We start from the raw sequence: 18,603 nt of genomic DNA, 5'->3' as shown, positions 1-18,603 counted from the left end.
ATGGTGATCTTAACCCTGACCAAGTTCAAGGTGTCACTGGCCACAACACAGTTCCAGTTACTTACGCACAGCCCAGGCCTCAACAGTCAACACAGAAAAATATTGAAAAAGAAAACGTGCTCAACTTGCAATATACTACATAATATATACTACCCAATAAATTGGGTGCTGATCCTACATAAAGTATGCACAGAATGAGAAAGGACCACGCGCCCATTTGCGAAAATAATAAATATATATATGGAATATTCTTATGAGCGTGACGTCAACATTCCATGAAGAGTAAAAGTTACACCAACAGGCTACTTTCATATTTTTACATTTTGTTCATCCAAATACTGCTGAAAGGGCAGTTCCTAGTCCTGTTCTTCGTTCCTGGAGATAGCTTATCCTCCGGAAATGTCAACAATGACAGATATCACTACCATGCATATTTAACTGCTTTTAATTAAGCATTTTAGGCCAGAAACAAAAATAATCACAGGAGGATGACAATTTTTATACAATTTGAGATCAACAACCAAAGGAAAACTTTGAACAAGCAGAAAAAAATACACAGGGGAAAAAAAAGAGATCTATGATCAAAAAAAGTTGCCACACTGAAAAAGTTTTGGTAAATGAAAAGAAAAAAATTCCAGTAAGCTTCAGAGCATTGACATCAACGGATAGTAGATGAACCCACATCTTAACATCGGAAAAGAAACTATTTAAAATCTATACAATTTGAACACCACCTTTTTATACAGAACATTGGACATACAGGTAGCCACTTTTTTTTAATTTTTTTTATCTGTAGTCTCTTCACTAGAATAGGCCACTGTGGTGATATATATAATATATACGTCACTAGATTTAGCAAATTCTGTCATTTTAAAACATACAAATGCGGTACAAAACTATGGCCAACCACTGGGGATGTGAACACTGAACACCTGACAAATTTCTCAAAACAAAAACAAAAACAAAACAAAACTAAAAAGGCTCACTGGTGGAAACTAGTACAGAACACTTGCCCTTTGAACTACCTAGGTAAACTTGTGGTGCAAAGTAAACTAATTCTGACAATTCAAGAAAATAAATACCTCTGATTGGTTAAAATACAGACTTAATCTATATTCCCATCCAATTAACTTTCCTATGAAGTTATCTGCACAAAGCAAAAAAGAAAGAAAAAAAAAAAAGATCGGCTGAACAGAGACCCCAAAAAATGCAAAACGCACCTCCAGACGTTCTCAGTTCGTTCAGTTTTTACTGAGCACACATCCTGACACTAACCCTTTTAAGAGCATAATTTGAATCTTGCTTATACGATACATTTGTCTTCATTATATAGTGAATATAGGTTCTGTACAATCTGGGGGGGGGGGGGGGGGAACGGAACAGAACATGGAAGGTTCTCCTCACGATATATGTAGCTGCATAGATTTTTTTTTGTTTTTTTTAAACGGTTGGTTTCCGATAATGGTGGAGGACCGGGTGAGTTTTGACAATGCCAGGTTTCTAAAATCAAAAGCAATACATACATGCCTCTTGCCTTGTTTCCCCCCCCCCCACTCCCCCATCCCCCATCAACTCCTCCAAGAAGTGTCCATTTCACAGTGTTTTTCACAGCTATAATCACTCATTCTATTTATGGCTATTTCAGAGGAACAAAGAGTAAGGCAGGGTTAACTTGGGACATGTTGGTTCTGAACGATTTTTTAAAAGGAACAGCCAGAAGAAAGACAGAAGAGAGGCATTCTGGGATTGACGATTAGCCAAACGCGCTCAGTATTAATCGTCCCCTGGGAACACACCAAAGGTCCTTTTCCATTCCCGTTTTTTTTTTTCTTTTTCTTTCTTTTTTTTCTTTTTCCTTTTTTTTTTTTAAACACCCTCAATGTGAGAGATGGTCATCACCAGACCAGTCTTTAAAAAAAATCAGAACACTGGGTTTCCATAAAGAGACATACATACACACACACACACACAACTGCACCTGTCAACAGCGCCAACGATGAGCAAAACCAGCAATACGGTAAAAGCAATACAGGATCGCCAACCTTTTATCGCCGCATGCTTTTCCGAACGTCAACTCGGGACATTCTCAGAGGAGCTCTAAGTGAAACCTACAGGAGCAAGCACAGTTCTTGGCAAAGAAAGAACTTGGGTTACATGTCACTGTAAATAAGTTATTTGTACAACTGCGGTTCGGATAGCGTCGGTAAAGCGTAACAATAGTCTTTTTATAAACGTGTATGGTTGCTTTGAACAGGCAGGCGCTCCAAATAATTATTGTGTTGTCACCCCGATGCACACAACTCCAATGTGTCGACACTAGCTGACAAAATTTGAACCTTATTTCGCTTAAATGCAATGAAAGATACACAACCTTTTTCGTATCCCGGTATATAGTATTTACAATAACATTTCATTTTAATAAAACTCAAGCTCTTGCATATACGTTTTAAAACAATAGCAAACATGATTCACAGGTGTAGCATTTTTACATATCAGTAAAATAAAATAAAAAACAAAAAAGGCTCCACTAAACACCTTCTTCCCCATAAAGAAAAACAAAAAACAAAAAAAAACAAAAAACATACACCTTACTTTGAGCTTCTTTTTTTTTTTTAAACATATACACAAATATATAAGTCATGGGTCACTTATAAAATGCATTCTCCCAACAACAAAAAAAGAAAAGAGAAAAAATGAAGAGGGCTTTATTAAAATCGGTAAACTTTGCTCAGGCGCACAGCTCAGTAGAGACAGGGCGAATTCTCACACTCTTAAAACCAAAACAAGAAATGGAGCCAAAGTTGATTAAGGCTTTTTCTCTTATAGAATTGACAACAGGGTCTCATTTCCCCCCACCCCAAATATTTACAGCAACATTACAATGTTCTCCCCCGCCCCGCCACCCTCCTTCTCTCCTGTTTAAGGACACAAAATGGCTTCCGTAAAAAAAGGCAGTTAATTCCTGTCGCTCTGCAAAGTCTATTTCTTGAGAAGCAGCCTGGCAAAGTCCGCGTTGGAGAGGGGCTTGGACTGCGCGTCCAATCCCGACCCTCCGGCTGCGACCGGAGCCCCGCCCACCGAGCCCACCGAGCCGCCCGATTGGTTCTGCAAGGTTCCGTTCTCCGCCTTGGAATCCATGCCGGCCTGTCGATGCAGGGACCGAGGGAGGAGCGAGAGTTGTGTGCGTCCCTTTCCTCTCCTGACGGGACACACAACGGGACAGAGAGGCAAAATTAGGACAAGGCGCAGAATTGGGAAACGTCCCTGGAGGGACAGCAGCCTGCACCGGTCAGCAAAACTTCCCCACACTGCTTCCTCGCCCCTGCTGAATTAAACACAAATCAAACCCCAGTCTCTCTGTCCCAATACATAGCAAGACTAGCCAGCTGGCTTTCTTGCGTTTCTATCCTTGGTAATGTTTAAAGGATTGCTGTCTGCAATGCAGTCTTATGAAACCTCATTTTTAAATTGTCAAATAAATCAATTCATTCATTCACTCACTAGAGACACCACACGACCACAGCTGCGTGATACGGGTCCTATCCACAGCAAAAGACCTGCAGGAGTGAACCATATATACCCGCCCCAAAGCACCCAGCAGTGCTGCCACTTCATCATTCCATACAGCCACAGCAACCACGTTTCCGCCCAACCCTTCAAAACGTGCGACAAAGTCAAAGCTCTTCCAGAAAGAGCTACGTAAAACCGGTTTACGGGCAGCCAGAGCTTTCCCGACAGCGGATTTTTAAACGGTCTTATTTGAATACGAAACTGCCTGCGTGACGAGTGGATGGAAGGGCAGACTTAAGGCAGGGTTATTCACAGGGGCCCGACTGGGGGCCCCGAGCGTGCGCGGGTACTCACGCTCCGTAGAGCTGGCCCGGCAGGGTGGACCCCAGGGCCCGGGCGGAGTCGGGCCTGTCGGCCAGGTTCCGACGGGGCGGGTTGCTGATGGCGACGGTCAGCGTGTGCTCCTGCAGCACCGTCCCGTCCATCTTCAGCACGGCCAGGGAGGCCTGGGCCTCGTCCTGGAACTCCACGTAGGCCAGGCCCTGCGCGGGACATGAAGGGGGGGGGTGGGGGGGGGGCTCAGTCCGGCGGTGTTTCTACAGCTCCACTCACTTATAAATCATACACAACTCATCTACTAATGCACTCCAGTAAAAATACACAGCTTCAATTACACCGGTCCCTGTGGCCCTGTGGCGTTTCTGATGCAGAATTCATAAACATTTTTACAACTACCTTGTGTGGCGGTTTATTACTGCAGAACACAAATTACCGCTAAATAAAGTCAGTCAGAAAAAAACAACAAAAACACACTTTCATGAGTTTCAAGGACAATCTTCAACAATTTCAGGGAAATAACCAACTTATTTGTAACTATTAGTGATGATTTTTATAAGAATCAGCACTAACATAGTTACAAATAATGGACTCAATTTGTATGTATTAGTGATGGTTTTTACAAGGCTCAAGATTTTAAATCTCTTAAAATCTATTAAAGCTTCATTTTAAAAGTGGTTTGACAAACAGAAAACTGATGTAAACAGAACAAAAAAGTTAATGTTTTGTCACCCACAATATATAGTGCTAGTCACATTCAATGTTCATAAAATGTATAAGCAAACAGAAAATCCAGCACCCATTCTAAAGTTCAAGGACATTCAATTCCAGACATATTCAGCCTTTACGGGCCCTCTGGGCACCCCGTCTGGACAGATTCTTGTACCCCCTCCACACCTCCCACGGGTTCACTGATCCAGGGCAGCATTTAGCCCGAGGTACGGTCACGGTCGGGTCGGGGGGGGGGGGGGGGGGGGGGGGTTATTTTTGGCACTAAAAACAGAGCTGACCTTGGGCTTCCCCGAGCGGTTGGTGACCAGACGGATGTCCTTGATCGTCCCGTGCTCCTTGCACAGCTCCTCCAGCTGCTCCTTGGTGCAGGAGTACGGCAGCCCGGAGATGAAGATCTTGTGTTTCTCCAGGGATGTGCTATATTTGAACACCTATAGAGGGAGGACAGGAGAACAGGAGAATTGAATTGGGGGGGTGGTGGAGAACAAAATTTCAACACACAGATACAACAGATCCAGAGACAGACAGATGCACAGGCATGCACACTCCCAAGTCTTACTGCAGCTTCGATCCGGGAAACTCTTAAGTCAGGTTTTCGCTCTCTAACCGCACACACTCTCAAAGTGACGAGACACCCTCATTGCCCTCACCGGTTTCCCCCGACTACCCAGGACAAGCAGGTACAGACAATGGACGGACGCATTAATGGATGGATGGATGGTCGTCCCCGGTTACCTTGAAGTCGGGGTTCTTGTTTTTGTCCACGCAGGGGGACACGAACATGGGCCTGCTGTCCACCTCCTGCCGGTCCAGCTTGAGGGCCTCGTCCACGGCGGCCAGGTCCTGGAACTGCACGTAGCCGTAGCCGCGGAAGGCGCCCTTGCCGCTGTAGACGGGCCGGACCTGCTGGACGGGCCCGCAGGCGCGGAAGAGCTCCCGCAGCCTGGCCTCGGGGTCCTCCATGGAGAAGGCCAGGTTGCTGACGAAGACGCTGGTGCCGTCGTTGCGCCGGTCCGCCGCCGCCGTGGTGTCCGCGGCCTTCCGCGCCCCCGCCGCCACCGCCGCCGCCGCCAGACGGCCCTTCTTGGGCCCCGCCCCGTCCGCCTTCCGGCCCGGGGGACCCTTGCGCCCGAACAGACCGCTCTCCGTCTCCATGAGCTCCTCGGACCCCAGGCCGCCGAAGCCGGGGTCCCCCTCCCCCCGGTGCCTCTTGGGGGGCTGTTCTGAAATCGCAGGAAGAAGAAGAAGAACCGTCAGGGCGGCCATTTTCCCTGATTATTGGCCGGACCGCAACAGCGGGGCCGGCCCTACAAACGCGAACGTCTGTGACTGACTGAGCGAGTGACGAAGTCACACCATTGGTCGGCCGGATCACGTGTGTTAGGTCCAGCCGTATACTAGGTTTTAACCTGGTCTTGTTAAAATACATGTTGACTTTTAGGCCCTAAAATTCCCAGGTGCCACAAAGTTTCTTGCCCTATTGCTGAAAATCCTCATGCAATCAGCTGCCAACAGAGCAAGAGCTCTTGATGTGCATCTCTATGATAACAAATCCATTTGCTTCTGGTTGAAATCTGAACATCCAGATCTGAACATGTGCATAGCTGCATCAGCCAAGGAAGCCTCAAAATTTTAGCAGTGCTTTTTCCCGGGTCTTATATAAAATTCTGTTTCCGTAGGATTTCGATCCAAAAGCTTTTGACGTGTTTCTCTGTCAAAAAAACAACATCTTTCCTGAAAGCGCATCGCAAATTCAGAAAGCAGGAGAGAGAGGTCACGATTCATCTTCACCAGCGGGACGGAATCACAGAGTCAAACGCCTCGTCAACTCCACCTTTGTCAGTACTGAATTATTTAAACAAAGCTTTATACTTCCAGACCGCATTTTCAGCTGAGCCACAGCTCTTTCAAACATCACAGTTGGTGCCTTCTATTGAAGATGAATCAATAGCCAAGCGTAACTGTCTGGCTCTGGACTGAACAAGTGAGAGACCGGGAGTGATGCTTGGTTGGGGGAAAACGATAGAAAAGCACAATACTCCTTTCAACGACTTCGCTGAAGGGTACTAATTAAGAGAGGAGAGGCGTTTCGACACGAGCAGATCTCCGCAGAGCGACAGCCACGGCGCGAACCTCAAGAACGTTACCGAGGAGATCGGGATTCATTCTGGGTTTTGGGAGGAGAGAAAGAAAAAGACCAAAACACAACAAGCACAGTAAACTGTTGAGACAAAAAAATAAATAAAAAATAAAAAAAAGGAGAGCACAACCGTGAAGGAGGACCCTTACCGGAATCGTCGCCCCATTCGTCCTCTTCGTCCTCGTCTTCCTCGGCCTTCCTCTTCTCCCCAGCCTTCTTCTGGCTCTTCTTCTGGGCCTTCTTGTCAGCCTTGGCTCTGCGGCGCTGCTCCGCCTTCTCCTCCTCCTGCCGGGCCAGCAGCGCCTCCTTCTCCGCCACCTGCGAGGAGGAGCGGCCCGTCAACGCGCGTTCTGGGGAACGCCGATCTCCGGAGAGCGAGCGGACGCACGGTGACCGCGCCCACGCTGGGGTCAGAACTTCACATACGACCCCCTCTTCTACAGAGACCCGCACTTTCACACAGAATCCGTTTACACAGCGGAAGGTATGCTGACGCTGCGCAGGTCAAGCACCTTTGCTACACGGTTACAAGCGCTGTCCTAATCGGGAATCGAACCTGCAACCTCTCCCAGTTTCCCCAGCCGTTATACCACAATGCACCGCGAGGGGCGGCAGTGTAGTGTAATGGCCAAGGAGTCGGGTCTTGTAACCTAAAGGTCGCAGGTTCGATTCCCCGGTAGGACACTGCCGTTGGTACCCTTGAGCAAGGCACTTAACCTGCATTGCTCCAGTATATATCCAGCAGTGTAACTGGACACAATGCAAGTCGCTCAATGCAAGCGTCTGCTAAATGCCTGTAATGCAATGTAATGGGAGACTGACTCACTTTGGCCCGCTGCTCGTTGACCCGCATCAGCCGGGTCTCCGTCTTCTGCACTGCCGTGTCCCAGTCCGCCAGAGAGCCTGAGGAAGAGGAGGAGGGGTTTTAAATTTCACCATTTAAACGCATTTAACGGACACTCATCAACATTACACATATAGCTTACAGTCCCAATACTGCATATGTGCAGCTCAATATATACTGAAGCAATTCAAGATGTGTGCCTTTGCTCAATGGTACAATGGCAAAAGGATAAGGACACTAGCAGGGAATCGAACCTACAACCTTGGTGTCACAAGCCTGTTCCAAGAAAACTAATACTGACAGTTTTTTTTATTTTTTTATTTTTTTAACATTGCTGCTCTGTGCGTGAACATAAGGTGGTTGGTGTCCCCATTTACATTCAGCAAATGCTCATATCCAGCAGGAGCGGAATTACTGTGTTACAGGACCCCGAAAAAAAGCGGGCGCAGACCTACCCTCGACCCTCTCGAAGGTGAGCAGCACCTCGCACACGTGCTCGGGGTAGTCTGCGGTGCACTGCACGGCCCGGTGCAGAGCCTTCCTGCAGTGGAGAGAGTCGCCGTACGACCTGCGGGGGGGGGGGGGGGGGGGGACAAAGCCATTAGCACCAGCCAATCAGCTTCCGCGGCGATAAGCCGTAAAAGTTTACGAGGGGGGGGGGGGGGGCGGCTGCCAGCGCTCTCCCGCTGCAGCGCCATAAAAACGGCGGCGGCTAATTGGCACCGCGCCGGCACATTATCCGGGGAACGATTAACCGCACGCGTCGGGGGGGTGGGGGGCGGGGAGGGGGGGGTTTCGCACAGGAGACGCACAGACGGGGGAAACGAGTTTGGAGAAGAAAAGGCCGCAAACCGACGGTAAATCAGGAGACTTCCAAGCGCTCCTGCGCAAAAACCCCCAAGCGCTTTTACAAGCCTTGAGATTTTCCCCCCCCTGTTCAAAATCAAGCACACGGACTTTTAGACAGGGTTATTAGAGGACCTATAGGGGAAGTCTTATTTCAGAGCTGTTATGGAGGGGAGGGGAGGAGAGGGGAGAGGAGGGGGAGAGGTACCTCTCCAGGTTGTAGTACTCCAGCCACATGTTGGCGTATTTGGCGTTCCCTTTCATCATGATGCTATCCCACAATTCCCGGGCCTTCTGCATGTTCTTGCAGTGCGACGCCTGGTGAGAGACAGAGCCAACCGTGAAGAGACCAATTTTATAGCTGCGAACATAGCTGTGAAGCATGCTGGGACACTAACCAGGCCAATCAGGTTAATGTTGTAAACAGACCTCAGTCACAACCTGATAGCATTTCCTGAAAATGGCATTTATTACTAAAATAAATGTCTTTTTTTTTTTTTTTTTAATTAAATTTATCATTGTCATTTTTTTTTTAATTAAGGTAATTTAAGACACGGTTAGTGTAAAGGAAATACACCAGTCTCATTCATTATTCATTTCTGAAAAAAAAAAAAAAAAAAAAAACAATCAAGTTTCGCATTGGGCCCCCCCCCGAACCAGGAGGACGGCCCCTCTTACCTCCACCCTGGCCCAGACCTGCATTATCGTGCACGAGGGGTCCCCGCTCTCACTGAACCCTGGAAAGGAGCGAATACATCCTCAGCTCATCCACAGCATTACTACCGATAGAGATGTCCCTTTACAGACAGAGACAGACACGCACGGACGGAAACACGCGCGCAGGCCGACGCATGCATACGCACACACTCACCAACACGATTTTAAGCATTCTGCTACCCTTTGATATTCACTCCGGACACGCAACAGACAGAAACAGACACACACACACAGACAGACACACACACAGACAGAGACGTGTAACAGACAGAAACAGACACACACACACAGACACACACCACAGAGACGTGTAACAGACAGAAACACACACACACACACAGACAGAGACACACACACCACAGAGACGTGTAACAGACAGACACAGACACACACACACAGACACACACCACAGAGACGTGTAACAGACAGAAACAGACAGACACACACACAGACAGAGACGTGTAACAGACAGAAACGGACAGACACACACACACAGACAGAGAGACACACACACCACAGAGACGTGTAACAGACAGAAACAGACAGACAGACACACCACAGAGACGTGTAACAGACAGAAACAGACACACACACAGACAGAGAGACACACAGACCACAGAGACGTGTAACAGACGGAAACAGACAGTATGAAAGGGCGCGTGGCGACTCACTCTCCTCCACGTCCTGCTTCATGTAGTCCAGCGCTCGTGTGAAAGCGACCCTCAGCTCCTCCAGCTCCCTGCTCGACTCTGCGAGGGGGGGGGGGGGGGGGTTCACAGTGACACTGATCAGTGGGAGACCCCAAAAAAAGTGAGGCGCCTTCACATTTTCCCTGGGTAAATAATAATAATAATTTTCACTCCACCCCTCCCTTTTCCTTTGCACTCATTTGCTGGGACAGAAGCGATGAAGCCCTGGCTCGCGGTTGCCGGGGGCGACATCGGCCAAGGCCCGTTTTCAGACGCCCGTCGCCAGATGGGCTCGAACGGCCGCGTTTTCATAAATACAAAATGGCCGCTTCGGATACGGAACCAGAGCGATAAAAAAACCGTTTCAGAAACGAGGCAATAAAACCAAATTATAACCGCGAACGCCGTTTTGGCCAAGGCCTTTGCGTTCACATTTTCTGTTACAAAAGTGTACACGCGTACTGCAGTGCGTACAATCACATACAGCCACTCCCTGAGGGTAGACAGGAAATGACCATAGAATATCAGAGAATGATGATTCAGAGTCACTGAGACGAGCACCATAAAAGTGTGCCTCGTTACAGGCGCAAAAAACCGAGCAACACTGCAATGCCTCAGAGACGCTGTACTTCACAATGTTCCAGCCACCTATTTCTACGCGTTATGCAAACTATCGACAAGTTTCATTTTGTAATTTAAATTATTCTCGGGGAGGATCCGTAGGGATCGTGAAACAATATGAACAACTTAAGCACACTACACCCGTGAGACTACAGACATCCAAATGCTTTTTTTTAGTTTTTTTTTTTAGATACAACTGATAATTTCACATCAGGCATTTAGCCTTTAACTGCTTGTGATGTCATCTTATACATACACTATATACACCAACACCCTGACGTCCAGGTTTAACTTGTAAAAGAGGTTCTCACTCTCAGTGGGACCCCATCAAGATAAAGGGGATCCAGGTGAGCCCTCACCTTTGCTGAAATCCACACGTCTCCGCAGGTAGTCCAGGTACGCCTGCCAGATGTCCACGTAGTCCGTCGCCTGGATGAACCCGGCGTTCAGAGCCTTCTCGAAGATTTCTGGGAATGAAAACACACACTTTGCTTTGCCCCGTTTCTGTACGTGCTGTAGGGTTTGACTCCGGCTGCTACACACCGAACTGGCGTGCAGTGACCTTTCTGTAACCCCCGTGAAATCCTAATAAAAATATAATTGAAAAAATATATATAAATAAATAACGTCAAGACAGCAGTAGGATGGACCCCAGGATATTCACTGAACAGTTGCACAAACAGACTAGACGAATCGTTTACTTCGGGCGAGCGAACGTATTGTCGCCCCCCCCCCCCCCCCCCTTCAGGAAAAGCGGCCATTTAATTCACAACGTTGCTTTCATTAAGCAAGAAGCTTTTATGCAAATCAGCTAATTGCACCAAGGAGATTTACAAAAGCAGTGACTGCAAAAAAATAACTAGGAGCCAGAAGCAGCGCAAAAAGTGCTTGAAATGATTACACTTCCAGCACAATCAACCGAAACCGATACACGTTCAACAACCCAAATATCCAGTCCAAATTTAAGTCCAAATATCCAGTATTAAAGCGAATCAAGCAAATAGCCAGCTTGTGATCACCCCCCCCCCCCCCCCAACATCTCAGTAAGGGGCCATTTTTTCCTTCAAATTCTAACACATTTAAACAACCGTACATGATTACATAATCATTAAAAAGCTGCTGAATTAAAAATATTGTCCTGAGAGCTTACAGCAGCGTGAAGTCCATCTACCCCTCCGTTTACGAACATCGTGCAAGTTTCCCCGCAGGGAGGGAGTATTTGGCTGAAGCTGAGGAAGGGGCCTTTCGCATGACGTGTGGACGCGCTCGTCTTTAACGTTGGCGATGCAGGCCGCCTCGTTCGCCACTGCGGAGGTGTCTAAATGACTAGCATCACAACCGCCATCGGGGCTTGGGGGAATAAGCCACTGAGCACATGTGCGAATGCACAGCACAAGGTGCCGCCGTTAAACACTTAATTGCAAAATAAGGAACAAAGATTTTTTTTTTTTTTTTTAAACCTAGATTGTATCAACAAATACTAAACACTGAGAATATGCAAGGCCTACCCTAGACTATGACCACAGTAGGCTACCTCAGATTAAGGCCATGCCATTTTGGCTCCCGTTTCCCAGCCACATCTTTGCCTACACGCACACACCACACAACACCAGTGCATGTGCACAAGACGCCATTTTGGCTCCCATTTCCTCAGCCAGGCATTCTGTCGCCAGTGCATACGCTACCTGACACGGTCTGGTGCTCCGCCCCGTGCCTCTCCAGGGCCAGCAGGTAATTCTTCCACAGGCCCATCGTCCAGGGGCAGTTCCGCACTGCACGGTCGTGAGAGGACAGAACCAGGTCCCGGATCTTCAGCTGCCGGTCCTGATACAGGGAGAGAGAACCTGGTAAGGTCCAGAACCTCGTATGGTCCAAAACCGGACGAGTTCCTAATGAACACAGAGCTGCCGGTCCTGATACAGGGAGAGAGAACCTGGTAAGGTCCAGAACCTGGTACGGTCAAGAACCGGAAGTGCCTTCAAAGTGACTAGTTCTGAAGGTTAAAAATAAAATTTTTTTAAAACTTCTGATGATGTTGGCTATGTTCTATATTCATGGCATTTTTAAGGCCAAATCCTCCAATTAAATTAAATAACTGCGCAATTTATTTGGCAATTCAACGAAAACACACTTTTGGAATAACGTTATCTCTGAAAAGCAAGCAGGGCTCAGCTTATTTCAGTTAAATCACACAGCTTTACGGTCCACGGCCAATATTACAGACTCCGCAGAATGGCGGTTGAGCAGAGCTCGGGCAAAGACACTGCCCCCTGGGCCCGGTTGGGCCTTCAGATCCAATCTTAACCAGATGCACCTGCAGTCTGGGCCAAGCCCAAAAAAAATCAAGCCAGGTCCATTCAGGTTGAGTTAATTATTCAGACCCGCGAAGGCAACAATTACTGCAGCGGTCCTCAGCCGCCGGACGCCCGGATTACATTTTAAAATCGTGGCGTCTGTCCAATTCAATTAAAAGGTTTTTCCCGTGGAATTTTGGCCGACGCCGAGCCTTCGCCACATTCTCCGGTGCCACCATGTGGTCATTCCACCCCGTACCCCCCTATACCACACCCCCCCCCTCCCCACCCCAACCCCCCCACCTCCGTCCCAAGCCAACCCCCCCCACCCCCCCAGTTTCAGTGGTCAAAAATTTGAATCCCATTACCTTCCAATTAAAACGATTTAAAAATCCATGAATAAATTACATGAACTGAAAGGCGAAAAGTTTTCGTTTTTTTTTTTTTCCCCCAGACCCTGAGGGCTCCTGTGTGTGGAGGCAGGCAGGCGGGCGGGCGGGCAGGGAGGACGGCTTCTCACCAGATACTTGGTGTATTTCGCCCACATGTCGGGCACCAGGCAGTTCTCGGCTAGCGCCCGCTCGAAGATGATCTGGATCCGCGCCGGGTCCCCCTCCTGCTGCTCGTAGTCGATGTACGCCTGGTACTCGGCCAGCTTGGGGGGCTCGGCGACCAGCTAGAAAATAAACCAGGAGCAGCGGGACTTCTTAGTCACAAAAGGGGACTTGTGCTTGCATACACTGAAAAGTGGCAAGGCGGCTGCAGACAATACACATCAGTGTATGTGCACATTAATATGTGCTTATGTGTACAAATACAAGCAGACAAAGGGGCAGTTTGCATTTAATTGTACAGTTTGATAGTGCACCAGTGCTCAGTTTACTTCAACTGATCTTAAACGAAAAAAAGTACAAATGAAAAATGCTAAATAAATCAATCCATGAAGTATACAAAGAGGTTCTAGCAAATATTCATTACTAAATATCAACGTGCAGCCTTTTGCACACATTTTAACTGTACAAAATCCCAAAATAAATATTTGTTCACACCAATATATCGTTTGACATCATAAACCGGTGTAAATATCAAAAGGAATTGTAAATATTTGACTACAGTTCAGTAACTCGTAGATTTTGCATATTAGACACAGCTATACAGTTCAAGACAGAGCTGCCCAACCCTTTTCCTGAAGATCTACAGTCATGTAGGTTTTCACTCCAACCCTAACAAAGCACATCTCATTTAACAGCTAGAGATCTTGTTAAACTCATAATCGGTAGAATCAGGTGTGTCGAATTAGGGTTGAAACGAAAACCTACAGGACGGTAGATCTCCAGAAACCGGGCTGGGCATTCCAGGACCAAAACATAACGCTGGTTTCCAAAAAACTTGATAATACTGAGGACCGTGAGCCGAGGGCGTTTTGAAAGGTGCCACGTTGCCATATCTGAAGCCTTAATGATAACCAGCTCAACGGGATGGCCAGACAGTCCAGCCTTAGACGAGGGACTCTCAGGACACCAAAAGCTCAGCAGCCTTTTCAGAAATCTGCGTTCGCCCGGACGCGGTCTCTCCCCCCGCGTCCTGTTATCACCTCTCAGCCGCGGCGTCTGAGGAGATTAAACGCCGAGGTACCCACCAGGGCCTCCTCGAACGGCTTGCTCTTCTCCATGTGCTGCAGGGCCTTCTTGTACTGCGTGGAGACGGTCTCCGGGATCTCCTTATCCGACCACTCCTCGTACTCCGCAAACGTAGCCTCCATATCTGCAGGCACGCAGACACACACATGACACACTTGAATAATCCCATTTCCATCCCCCCCCCCCAACCGCCATCGTTTCTCCACCAGGTCCCGTTGCTACCTCATGTCCGAAAGTGGGATTTGCAATCGAGAGAGAGGGGGGGGGGGGGACGCTTTTTTTTTTTTGGGGGGGGGGGGGGGGGTGGGAATAGCAGAGCCAGATTAGGGGAACAGGAAGGACAAAGGAGGAGATGCGGGAGGTTTATTTCGGGAGCGGGTGCCACAGACGGAGGGGCAGGTTTGGCAGCGGCAGGCGGGCCTCAGGTGGACGGTAAGCTGGCTCAGGATGCCCGCACGCGGTGCCCGCCCATCTGCCCCGCGCTCTGAGCCACGGACGGACCCGGCCAGGGACCTCGTTCTGAGCCCGGCCAGAGTCCGCCCGCCGCCAGGCTGGACGCTCAACGAGCCTCAAACCGCTTCTGGCTCCCCAGTCTTAACGAGCCAGGAGCAGCGGAGAAAGAGCGATCTTTCAGCACAACGAGCAGGCCTGCTGGCTCTCCGCTCCGCTGTGCTCCTTCTGAGACCAAGAGGAGAAAAGCCTTTCACAGGGACGGGTCCCACAGGACGGGTCCCCAGGCCACACAGGACAGGAGAGAGCGTAATGCTACTTCAAAAACACACACAGACAGGCAGGTATACAAAGACAGACACACAGACACAGACAGGCAGACAGACACAGACACAGACACAGACACACACACAGACACACACACAGACACACACACAGACACACACACAGACACACACACAGACACACACACAGACACACACACACAGCGACAGACACACACACAGCGACAGACACACACACACACACACACACACACAGGCAGGCAGCAGGCCGCCTTACCCATCAGGGGCACAGCCAGCTGGCGGCGGAACAGTGTGTGGATGCGCTCGAGCTGAGCGTTCAGCAGCCCCTGCTGCTCGCGGGTGGCGATGCTTCCTGGAGGAGGCTGTGGAGAGAGAGAGAGCGGTTGCCAGTTTCACACAAAAAACCACAATAACTGAAGAGGTGAAAAAAAAAAAGGGCAGAATCAGCAGCAGCTGTGACGGGATATTGCCGAGGCCCCAGGTGTGCAGTCTCACAGAGCCCAGCTTTACTACCAGCCCTTCACAGATTCACTGCAAATGCGCCAGTACTGGCCCCAATTCCAACGGCGTGCTACCCAAAAGCAGGACACACATTCTGCACTGGGTTTCCAAATGCTTAGTAGAAACAAGATACATTCAGGACTTTTCCAAGCATGTCATGTAACCAACAGCAGACCCCCCCCCCCCCCACTGTAAGCTCAATACATTACATTACAGGCATTTAGCAGATGCAGATCAAGAGAGACTTACACATAGCAATTCACTATGTACAACACTCAGTAGACAATTATTTTTGGTTCTTACTGGAAAAAAACCAACCATTTTATTAATCTACCAAAGACATACCGCAGACAAAGACTTTCTCCCGCCTCTCTGCAGAGCGGAGAAAGCCACAGCGATGCACTACTCCAGGTGACCTCACCTGCATGGTGCTCATGATGGCGTTCTCGAACTCCCGGTACGCCTCCCACACGGCCGTCCCCTTGGTCATGTGCAGGCCGACAGCGGTCAGGGCTCTCTCGAAGATCGCCCGCACCCTTTCGATGCCCCCGGGCACCCCCATGCCCCCGATGGAGTACTGGGCATACTCCAACCAGATTTCTGGGCCTAGGTCCAGGAGCCAAGTCACAGCAGTTTAGAATATTATATACGCTGTACATTAACACCTACAGTCCATCCCCCCGCCCCCAAAAAAATATTAAAAGCAATGGAGGGCCATGCTCACATATATAATCTTTCACGGCTTTCTCGAAGAGCTCGTTCACTTTCTCACGGTTGGGCTCCTCCTCAGTCATGCGAATCTCGTCTTTCAACCAGTCCAGCCAAATCTCTGCAGAGGAGAGAGGAGGTCAAGTTGTCCGAACATTCATAACAAATGTCAAGGACATTACCCTAACCCACTCTCGTGACAGCAACACAGAGGATCGTCAAAACTCAAGCTCTTCTTTTCCCACAGTAAAACACACCTCAACAGTTAATGGAGGCATACCGCAGGGTATAACAGCAAATGACACAACCGTTGTTCGTATTTTGCCTAGTTAGACCTGTATGCCAAGAGCTGTAACGGTCACACCAATAAGGTAGCCAGGCGCTAACCTTCCGTGAGTGGGAAGAGCTCGCTCATCTTCTGTCTCGCCCTGCGCAGCCGAAGCAGCTCTCCTTCCTGTCGCAGTAACTTGATGAGATCCACATGGCAGTTGTAGTCAAATGCATTGATGGACAGCTGTAAATCAGAGAGCACAGAGGCGGACGATCTCAACGACCTGTAGAGGATTCCACGTGTACGACAAATTGTGTGGGATTTTTTTTCCAGCAGTGAAATGAGACAGTGTTACTAGCGTAGCTAATTAACAAATATCATAAACTGGCTAGTTAGTTAGCTATATAACGTTAGTGTAGCCTACGAGTTGAATTCTGCGTTGTTGGGTTTAATAGAAAGCTAGCTCACTTACTAAAATGAAAACCAATTCAGCCATCTAGCGAATGTGATTAGGTAGTTAGCGTTAGCCGATGTTGATGTAATCACGCCCACGCCATTTGTTCAGAAACGTTGTATGGGGGTGCCGAATCTGTGTGCACCATCATGACTATCCCAATCCCGCCGAACAGACGCGCGCATGGAGCTTGAACTGCGCTCTGCTAGCGTCAGCGAGTCAGCCAAGTAACTGGAAACTTATAAAGAAGTCGTGTACGCATGTACACCCACTTCTCAACTCGTACAAATCAACACACATGAACCCTTAGCTAAATGACCAACTAGTCCGCATGCAAGGCGTTGGTTGAGGCTAAGTGGCTAGCTAGCTAATTAGCTAGCAATATAGCGCATAGCTAACTAGCCATTAAATTTAAATCCCAGCTTAAAGCATAGCAAATACTAACTAGCAGGAACTTGCGAGAACCCAACTAAGAAGGTGCGCTAAATATTACAGACATAACGTCCAGAAAAAAGCCACAAATATCCAAGCGTAGAACAGATCATCGCAGCTTCATCAATAACAATTAGTGAAGGAGAGTTTAATTCGCTAAGCACCCGATGATGGGCTAGCAGCTAGCGAGTGGCACACATCGCACCTCATTCATTCATTACTCATACCTGCTCTTCCAAACGTTGGATTTCGGCTTCGTTCTCTTTTTCATCATCAGACGAATCATCTTCTTCTTCATCAGAATCCTCGACTCCCATTCCCTCTTCCTCATCTGATTCCATTTCTCTTTCGACCCCGGTTGCCGCCGCCTCCTCCTCCATCTCTTGCAACTGCGTCTCCTCTTCGTTCCCCTTTGCCGCCATGTTGGGACTCGATCTGCCTGGTAACAGTGAAGGGTTGTTCAAAGAAGAAGCCTGATTTCAAAGACCTTGAAGGACAAAATGCAATACAAAAATGGACGAAAATTCATGTTGAATATATTTGTCATCTTTAATTAGGCGAAATTTGTATATGCGGAACTGCTATAACTCGTTTCATTGTAAAGGGGTTTAAATGATCTTTCAGGCGTTTTTAAAGCCATTGATACGCAACAGAGTTTGTAATATATCACGTGGTAACAAGACCATCCCACTTGACGCCATGTTTGTAAGGTGCTCAGAAATATGTTTAATGACAGTACCTTACTGTCGGAGTGCTTATTATTCGAAATTTTAGTGTCAAAACACTTTCTGGCGTGTATATTTTGTTCCTTCTCATTAACTTAATACCATTATGGTGAGCTGCGTATCTATGCCAGTAGCTACCTTTTTAGGCGACGGAGCAAAAATAGTAAATAATTAAATTCCAGAAAGCTAAAATAAAATAGGCGGTGCTACAGAGAAATGACACCGATCATTCAGTCAACTGAATTTCTCTCACAAAATCCAAATTCAGTGCCAAATTCTAATATTCCAGAAATTTTCACACAATTGAATTGTGTTCTAGTCATTTTAACACAATTGACTTGAACAAATAATGACTCCCCCCCCCCCCCCAAAAAAAACGGTTTCTTAC

At 48.0% G+C, this 18,603-nt stretch overlaps 1 protein-coding gene across 1 annotated transcript; it reads right to left on the bottom strand.

Moving 5' to 3' along the window:
* Positions 1-429: 429 nt before the first annotated feature.
* Positions 430-18,103, bottom strand: sart3 (spliceosome associated factor 3, U4/U6 recycling protein). Its single transcript, XM_035379291.1, has 19 exons — positions 17,718-18,103; positions 16,721-16,847; positions 16,350-16,454; positions 16,047-16,231; positions 15,381-15,486; positions 14,369-14,493; positions 13,250-13,405; positions 12,121-12,259; positions 10,795-10,902; positions 9,797-9,874; positions 9,087-9,145; positions 8,617-8,726; positions 8,018-8,130; positions 7,545-7,621; positions 6,868-7,036; positions 5,314-5,801; positions 4,857-5,009; positions 3,865-4,052; positions 430-3,199 (listed from the first exon to the last, which is right to left on the bottom strand). Exons 1-19 carry the CDS (start codon positions 17,910-17,912, stop codon positions 2,980-2,982), a joined length of 2,901 nt encoding a protein of 966 aa, XP_035235182.1. The 5' UTR covers positions 17,913-18,103; the 3' UTR covers positions 430-2,979.
* Positions 18,104-18,603: the final 500 nt, after the last annotated feature.

Source organism: Anguilla anguilla, chromosome 10 (genome assembly GCF_013347855.1).
Source record: "Anguilla anguilla isolate fAngAng1 chromosome 10, fAngAng1.pri, whole genome shotgun sequence".
NCBI classification, from domain to species: domain Eukaryota; kingdom Metazoa; phylum Chordata; class Actinopteri; order Anguilliformes; family Anguillidae; genus Anguilla; species Anguilla anguilla.
This window is presented reverse-complemented; position numbering and strand designations above follow the sequence as displayed.